This window comes from Lolium perenne, chromosome 3 (genome assembly GCF_019359855.2).
Source record: "Lolium perenne isolate Kyuss_39 chromosome 3, Kyuss_2.0, whole genome shotgun sequence".
Classification (NCBI taxonomy): Eukaryota; Viridiplantae; Streptophyta; class Magnoliopsida; order Poales; family Poaceae; genus Lolium; species Lolium perenne.
Genome location: NC_067246.2, coordinates 179,925,359 through 179,934,237, shown reverse-complemented (window position 1 = coordinate 179,934,237; position 8,879 = coordinate 179,925,359). Strand labels below are relative to the sequence as shown.

Below are 8,879 nucleotides of genomic sequence, written 5' to 3'. Positions count from 1 at the left end.
GATGTTTTTATTTGGACGTTGACAACATCTGGTATTTTTACGGTAAAATAATTGTATCTAGATTACATGAATGACCACACAAAGTTCCTTCGTAAATACATTTGGAAGATGAAAGTACCACTTAAAATTAAAAAAATTATGTGGTTTTTGCATAAGAAGGTTTTTCTTACTAAAGATAATTTAGCAAAGAGGAACTGGCAAGGGAATCGTAAATGGTGCTTTTGTGATCAAGATGAAACAATACAACACGTATTTATCACTTGTCCCTTTGCAAAAATGGTATGGCGTGTGGTCTATATGACTTTTAATATTATCCCTCCTGCAAATATTACAAACTTGTTTGGGAATTGGTTAGCGGGTATAGCAAAGAAAGATAAAGTGCACATCAGAGTTGGTGCATGTGCTTTATTATGGGCAATGTGGAATACTCGGAATGATTATATTTTTTACAATGCAAAATCAACTTCTTTTACGCAGGTAATACCAATGGCTACGTATTGGATCCGTATGTGGTCCTTCCTACAACCAACGGAGAAGCGCGAGGATTTAAATATTGGGTGCAACCAGCTAGAGAAGATTGCACAGGATATATACAACCAGTTCAGCTGGCGTTTTGATATTAGATTAACATGGTAGTGCAGAGTCACCACATGTTTTCTCTTGTTTTTAGATGGTTGATTCATGTCTCAATCCTATGTAACCCATGATGTAATCTTTTGTAAGACTTACTTAAACTTAATAATAAATAAATAAATAAAAGCCGTATGCATTAACCGATGCAAAGGCGAGAGTCACCATTTCAAAAGTAAAGCAACGTGCAGGGAAAAAAAGAGAACAAATAGATTCGTTGGACGATTTGCCATTTTGACATATTCAGGTTCACCAACTGAACCAGAGCACATATCAATAGTTAGCAAATGATACATGAGGACAGAAAATAGAAATTTTATTTATGAGCTGAACCATTATCTTGTTTTTACTACTTAATCAACATGGCAATACATGAATGGGTGGTTGCCCTGCACATTGATTTTGCACCTTTCAATGAGGAAAAATGAATCATCACATGGCGTCCTCTAATCCAGAAGCCATTGCACATATGGACTCAGGTACTCAGCAGAGTCTCATCTGTGCTCTCCTCGAACCAGACCGGTGCTAACTAGAGCATCACAGCCCTTTTCCACACCTACAGAGTCAAATTATTTTGTAGACTAATGTACATACATACATTGATGATTCAGTCTAAATATAACTAATTTCTGTAACTTCTGGCAGTCCATGCGTTACGGTCACTGTAACTTTCACCTCTTGCCAGAAGCCTGTATGGACTTAGGTGGACTATGACACAGTCCTGACATACCCAAGGTGGAATGAGAGGTCAAACGATTGAGCCATTCAACCGCAAATAACCTCCACAACAGCCCTTTTCATTGTCCCAGGGCAAGGATCTCCACCAAATACCTCTGGAACTACGCTTACGCCACAATGTTCTTGATTAATGCAGTTCTGCACGAAACACAAATTCGAGTTGTAAACACGATTTATTTTCAATAAAGAGGAATAAAGATGACTAGGCAAAGAAAGTCATGCAATCGTCGCAAATATATTACCTTCTCAAATATGTCATACGACTTGTGTGCATGACATGCGCCTTCTGAGTAGCTCCCGCAGGTCCCCTGCGGTGTGCCAAAGCTGGCAAATTTTATTTCAGTTATTTTTCGCCCATGATCACATTGTAGGCGGATTTTAGCTTTCTCGTAGTCTTTTGTACGCCAATTCGTCATTGATGGCTGCCACTCAGACACATCAGCACAGACACTTCCAATGGTTCTTTTCACCATTGAGATTCGAGTTGGGTCACCCCCTGTCTCCTCGAATATCACCAGAAGGTTCCCAGTAGGATTAAGCCATGGTCGAGGAACATGGTACCTGAAGAAGCATATCATAGATGTAAAGAGCTTTATTTGTAAATGTTGTCATGGGTAATTTGTACTCCGTAGTGGTTACTTCCAAAACATTAAGTTCCTACCATCTTTGAGAAGAGTCACCGCAGTTGGTTTGACACTTTTTCTCGTCATATTCACCTCGATAATCACAGTAACCACATGTTCCAGAGGCTTTGTAGCCAGGCCAATATCGTCCAATTCCTTGTCCATTTATCCAGATTTGCCCCTTCCCCATGCTATCCATGTCCAAAGCTAGTGGCTCGTCACCATCAGGTGCGTTAAAAAAAGCCTGAAAAGAGCGAACTGAGGGATAAATCTTCTGAAAATTAATGGTTCTCCCACATGGATATCAGCTAATCATGTGCAAAGTTAACCATTACCTTGTACCATGTCAGAGGCTGCTTCTGCACAGGTACTCCCCACTCTACTGATGAGCTTCCACTAAGTGAATGAAGACTCATAGCCTCACCTTTTAAACCAACCTGTCCAAATATAATAATTTTTTTAGGTTAATATCTGTGAACAGTGCGCGCAAGGTTAATACTTGAGAAGACACGACAATGGCATACATTACCTGATAGGTCCATTTCTGCCATGTGAGATCTCTTCTTCCCTCATTCAGGCCATAAAGTGTTACTGGACCAAGAATTCCAGCATTCCAAGTCTCGAAATGCTCTCCAACATTCTACGACAGAAGGGGGAATGGAAAATGAATATATATGAAACCTCAAATAGCACATTACTAAGAGTGCTGTCTTAGTGAGCAAACTATCCACTTACTGGTAGGCCAACTGCTATACTTAAGCAGGAAATAGTGTTGCTCCCTGCCCATAGTTTCACATCACCAGTATATGTAAGTTTTGGGTTTTCTACACTGCCATACACAGTTCCTACAAACAGATTGGAGGGCATTTAAAGATCAATTAGCTTTTGAACGTCAGAGACACATATATCTTTTTTGGCAAAAGGTCAGAGACCCATGATTACCTGTTAATTGTCCATTGATGAAAACATGCAAAGCATGACCAGCCGACATCACTCTGAGTTTGGGGTTCTTCTCACTGGTAAGGAACTGCTCATCCTTGGCAACATCGACACTGAAAATGAAACTTTAAGTACCACTGAATTGCAAACAATCATAGTTATACTTTTGTTCGAGTTAGGTTACTTACTATGTTGTGTACCATAGGTAGTCTGTGTTATCCCTCGTCATATTTAGTTGTTCCAGTAATCCAACAGTTGTATATGCTTCCTCCTCACTGAAAGAATTTATCTCCTCATTGTATGACTGCCACGTGAGTCCTCCAGCCCATTCCATTTTCATTTGTGAAATCTGATTGCCAACCTGCAAAAACATATCATAAGAAAATGCATAAATCAGATTGGACACAGATTTTAAATGGAATTAGTACAAAAGGAATTACCCAGAATAAAATTAAATGGATCACTATACAATGTAAGCAAAAAAAGTACAATGTAAGCAAAAGCAAACTGATTAAATTTTGAAGGAAAGGCCTGAACCAGATCACTCAGACGCAAGTGCCCAATCTCACCCTAGCAGTGTTGAAGACTGTTGTTTTGCAGTCCGGGAGAATACTGATAGACCAGGGAGGCAGGTCATAATGCATCCCGTTGAACAATAACCTTGCATAGGATAGTTTATCCTTGTTCTCAAGAAAAGCTGCACAAGTTCCTGTGTTTGACCTAAAAACGGATGACTGAACAGAAAGTTACCAAGAAGTCAGTTATGACTTGTGAACAAAATATTGCAGGCCTCAAGTACAGAAGAGAAAAGAATGTCATAACAACCTTCTGAGCTTTCCCAAGTGAAGATATTATGGGATCTCCTGCAACCAAGGCTGGTTCACAAAGCTTGATGGCTCTATGCAACTCCTTCAAGTGGCCCCATTTTGGTTCTCTCAACAAACCTGATGAAGCCAAGGAGGGAAAGTTCAATCAGATCGGTACAGAGGAATACATAATAACAAAATATATCCTGTTTTGATGAGTAATAAAGCGCCCATTATCAAAAAAAAATTAACATCAAAGAAAAAAACAACAATTTTCTTGTAATATAGCACCAAACGTCACAATTATGATGTAGCTGCTATCACATGAAAGGATCTGCGGTATAAGACACGGCATTGTTGCTAATCCAACAGCATCTTTCAAAGGTTATGGACCTTGAATTAATATTAAGCATTACAATGGAGGAAAACCTCTCTTTAACTCAGGCAAGGGAGGTTCAATGTATATAAATATGCCAAAAGTATGGCATACATTGTAGACAGACAAAGCCTGCAGAGGCTGAACTCACCATATTCATCAATAGGAGCATCATAGTCATAGCTAGTTGCAACGAACGGACCCCCAGCTGTGCGCCCAAAGTTTGTTCCGCCGTGGTACTGAAAAGAGGCGCCACAAAGTGTCAACAAAAAAAAAGCATCACAACTTGAGACTAAATATTTTGGTGACTTCATAAGCTTCAGTTAAACAGAAAGGGTCAAAGTGACTTACCATGTAATAGTTAACAAAAGAGCCACCCTTTTGGATAAACTTGGCAACACCATATGCTAGATCCTCTACTGGTCTATGTGGAACCGGAATACCAAAACCTGTATACCTGCACAAAGGAGAAAGATAAACAAAGGAAAATCATACGGTAGTAGCCTTTTAGAGAGAGAGAGAGAGAGAGAGAGAGAGAGAGAGAGAGAGAGAGAGAGAGAGAGGGAGAAATAAAATTACCAGGCAGTCCAAGCCTCAGTCCACATGGTAGGCTTGTGAGGTTTATTTGGGGAGAACCAGTCACAGTAAAATCCATTGCATGTATTAATCTGCCACCAGTAAATCACAGTAAGATCTAGCGGACTGAAAATCCTAGTCCAAATTATATCTTGTAAGTGTTGAAGTTATTTTAGGAAATGAAAGACTTGGCAGAACATCCAGCATATATCATGATTCGTTTTCTTTCCTTTCTTGGACAATGGTCAGAAAGCTGAACAACCCCAACGCATTAAAGGAAACAAGACACTGCCGCCACATTAATGCCAAGGAGTGCAGTACATACAATTGGATCTGGGGCATCATCCTCTTTGCACATGATCCATGGAACACCTGTGTTGAGCGCAATGGCCATGTTAGCTGCCCATGAAGCGTAGGCCTTGGCAGGCTCACCCTGATCCCACTCCAAGGGCCCAAACTCATTCTCAATCTGAAAAAGGTTACCGAGGATTCAAAGGTGGGTCTGATCCAAAGGAATTCCCAATATGCTATCCACACAAATCAAGAATACATCATGATTGCAACTTTGCAAGCATACGCATACCTGAGAAAGGATTATTGGCCCTCCCTGCCACTCAAAGAGCCTTTCCGACTTCATCATGTGGACGATCTTTGTGGTGAACTTCTGCATCTCAAGCTGTTTGAAGAATCACGGTGAAGATTGTAAACGGTTGAAAAGAAGCTACAGATTAATAAGACGAGAGCAGACGCGCCGAAATGGTTCTTGCCTTGAACGGCTCGTTATCAGTTCTGAAGCTGATGCCGGGGACATACTTCAGCCAAACAGGGAAACCGCTGCAGCCAAGAGAAAAAAAAACGGAGCATAATTTAGCATGTTTCGAATCAAATCAACATCAAGAGACGACTTCTCTATATCCTCACAATTAGCCGAACTGAATCCACAAATCTGTAGTACGGAGTAAGTGATTTCAGAAGAACAGCCAACGAGTTTTTTTTTTTTTTTGGTCTTGGCCACTACTGGCCACTGAAATCGAGTACTGCATAAGCATCAGAGGCAGCCAACGAAATCATTTCGCAGAGCGATGCGAGGTACATCCGGCTAATAGCTGACAAGTTGTTACCCGAAGTTCCACTCTGCGCAGACGTAGGGGCCAATGCGGAGGTGCACGTAGAGGCCGGCCTGCTTGACGAGCTTGATGAAGTGCACCAGATCATACCTCCCCTCGAAGTAGTACTGCCCAATCGATCCAAGCAGCAGTGTCAGAATTCAGAGAACAGAGCAAATCAGCTGTTTCGAGCTCTTGGAGGAGCAGCTAAGCTACGAACCTGGCCAGGGGAGGGCTCGTGGCCGTTCCAGAAGACGTACGTCTGCACCACGTCGAGGCCGCCGTCCTTGGCCTTGTGTATCAGATCCGGCCACATCTGCAGGCGGCGACGGGAAGAAGCAAGAAAAGGGTGACGCTAGGAGCATCGGTCCGGCATTCTCGGGGAAAGAGAGCGATGCTGTCAGGGGAGGAGCAGGTAGGGCGCACGCACCTCGGGGACGCTCCTCGGGTAGTGGATGGAGCCGGAGAGCAGGATGCGGCGCTGCCCGTTCACCACCACCGCCTTGCGGTCGTAGGTGACAGCGGCCGACGCTGACGACGCGGCCAGGGCGGCCACCGCGAGCGCGACGGCGACGGCGAGGACGGGCGGTGCCGGCGGCGGGCGGGAGGACGCCATGGGATGGGATGGGCAGGAAGCTGGAAAGGGAGGGAAGTGTGGTGAAAAAAAGCGAAAACGCCGCGCCTTTGGGTGCTCGCCTTTTCCCTCCACCGGAACGGAGGTGGGAATGGGAGTGAAGTGAGGTGCAAGAGGACACGGAGAGTGAGGCCCTGTCTTTCTGCTTGCTTCACTCACATAGCTGGTGGATACTGTGGACTACTGAACACACATTCGTTCTTTCTTGGGTTAGTTTTCTTCTAGACTGCTGAACAGTGTTGGCACAATGGCACTGCTGTGTCTAATCACTCGGCTCCAGAGAGGGTCCAGTATCCCTCTCTGCGTGGGTAGATATTTGTTTGTCGGTGACAAGTGCAGAGAGAAGGAGAGCAAGAATCCACACATTTGATGGAATGTATCTACAACTAAAATATGTGTAGATGTATCTATATTAGCATTAAGTAATACTCCCTCTGTTTCATTCTGTAGTGCCTATAGTTTTTTGGCACGGAAATTAGCGCAATAGTATTTTTTACACAAGACCCTCTAGCTGAACGATTTGAGATCAACGTAAAATTTGGAAAATCCATATCTTCCTAACTTATCATAACAAATCCCACAAATCTCTCTTGTTCATTCTCCATATATGTGCAGTCAAGTTCAATTAAGGAAAGTAAAATATTGCTGCCTAATTTTAAGAAATCGTTGGGCCATGCATTAGGAATCTCAATTAATTGTTTCCAATTTTATATGGATTTTTTCTCACGCATATTGTGTGGGAGCTGAACGGGGGAGGAGGTAATAGAAAAAAAAAAGGCAAACTACAACCTTATATTCTGAAACAAATGCCAGAAATCTATAGGCACTATAGAAAGGAACGGAGGGAGTATGAATCAGAGGAAATACAAGAAATATTAATACTCCGTTTATAAATAGGTGTCTTGGATTTGTTTAAATCTAGATGTATATAAACACTAAATAGCGTCTAGATACACTTAAATTTAAATAAATCCCGGACGTATATTTATAGATAGAGGTAGTATTTACAATAGTTGGTAAATACGCCATTAAAATATATTGTGTGGTGAAATTACTGGTATAGGTTTTTTTTGAGTAGTTCCGGAGCTGGTCGTGGAGCCCACGTGACTTGCCATGTCCTTTCAGTGGGCCCCGTATCGCTTTCGTGGAGTGTTCATCCACCACGCTGCCGGAGGAGATATGCATTCGCTTGCTTGCTTATCGAGTGTGCTCGAGATCATCATCGCACAGAAAAGGAGTTTGCTCCAGATATGGTGCTGCCTAACAAGCAACATTCAATGATATCTCATCTCAATTTCTTTGCTTTTCTTGTGAGAATCTTCCAGCTCTGCCATTTCCATTTGCACAAAAGGAGCTGGGCGGTGGGGAGAATGCACGTAGATCACGCGCAGACCTCTTTGCGCAACTGAAAGTGTGTGCCCCAGCACGTGTTGGCCGCTTCGTTTCATTTGTAGTATCCGTAGCATTTCCCCACCAGCCTCCTGCCAGCTGTAATCTACTCTCTTCATCAACGTTGCTAAGTGGAAATTTCCTGCAGATTTGCAGCACAGGGGTGCCAATGTGCTAGGTTTCTAAAATAAATTAAAATTAGTGCTTTGAAGTTTAAAAAATATATAACTGAGGCTGCATATTTTTGCGAAGATTTTGGTAGAAAATATGTTGTATTTTGAGCTAGAGAGAAAACAAAATTAAGGTGGTATATATAGATAAAAAAATTGTACTTTTCCAAAAGTTTGTCTTTTTTGTGCCCAAAATGCAACACTATTTTTAGAAAATTGCAGCGTCCACGGAGGATGTGTATGAATACTTATATTATTTTTTCCAATGATTTTTTTTTGGATTCCTACAACCAATTTGAAATTTTCAAAAAAACAAGCACATGGTGGTGAGGTGCTCGAATTAACAAGGAGAAATCCCATAAAGTTGTGCCTCCATCCCATTAAACAAGTTTTAACTTGATCCAAATTTAGATAGACCGAGGGACTGGTTCCTAGGGGTGAAAACTGGTAGTGGATAATCCATATTATCCGACATATGTATTCGAGAAATTAAAAATGAAAGTGGTAACATCTGAATCCAGACGTTCGTGGAAATGGATATGGTAAATATCTGGATCCGTTTTACAAAAATAAATACAAAAATGGTATTGAATTTTGAAGAAAATGTGAATATGTAAATGGATATATCCGTATGCGAATAAGATTATGTTAGCCTTAGTAATATGACCATAATATGTCAATTATACCTATAGAAACTAATAAATCGATCAAATGTTCTGTTAAGTGATTGAACTTGGAAAATACTATGCATTATATCAGTATATTTATCTCTCTACCATTATATAGTTGGCTCATTCTAAGACATGAATATATTATTTGCTTATATCCATTCCAAATTGAGAAAACATCATATTCATATTCGTATTTAAGTAAAATCTGCTCCAAATTCGTA

At 41.4% G+C, this 8,879-nt stretch overlaps 1 protein-coding gene across 1 annotated transcript; it reads right to left on the bottom strand.

Annotated features, from left to right (window-relative positions):
• Positions 1-925: 925 nt before the first annotated feature.
• On the bottom strand, positions 926-6,555 carry LOC127342739 (beta-galactosidase 2). The gene is made up of 19 exons (XM_051368745.2): positions 6,225-6,555; positions 6,015-6,110; positions 5,810-5,922; positions 5,456-5,522; positions 5,272-5,364; positions 5,014-5,157; positions 4,692-4,780; positions 4,464-4,569; positions 4,264-4,351; positions 3,756-3,874; positions 3,500-3,664; positions 3,119-3,291; positions 2,934-3,043; positions 2,727-2,836; positions 2,521-2,631; positions 2,327-2,428; positions 2,030-2,235; positions 1,611-1,929; positions 926-1,506 (listed from the first exon to the last, which is right to left on the bottom strand). Exons 1-19 carry the CDS (start codon positions 6,408-6,410, stop codon positions 1,396-1,398), a joined length of 2,508 nt encoding a protein of 835 aa, XP_051224705.1. The 5' UTR covers positions 6,411-6,555; the 3' UTR covers positions 926-1,395.
• Between the last annotated feature and the right edge of the window lie 2,324 nt (positions 6,556-8,879).

Coding starts and splice junctions, on each gene's coding strand:
- LOC127342739 (XM_051368745.2), bottom strand. CDS start 6,410: ATGGCGTCCTCCCGCCCGCCGCCGGCACCGCCCGTCCTCGCCGTCGCC. Junction 4,570..4,691: donor ACTGAGGCTTGGACTGCCTG/GTAATTTTATTT, acceptor TCCTTTGTGCAG/GTATACAGGTTTTGGTATTC. Junction 3,044..3,118: donor TACCTATGGTACACAACATA/GTAAGTAACCTA, acceptor TTTCATTTTCAG/TGTCGATGTTGCCAAGGATG.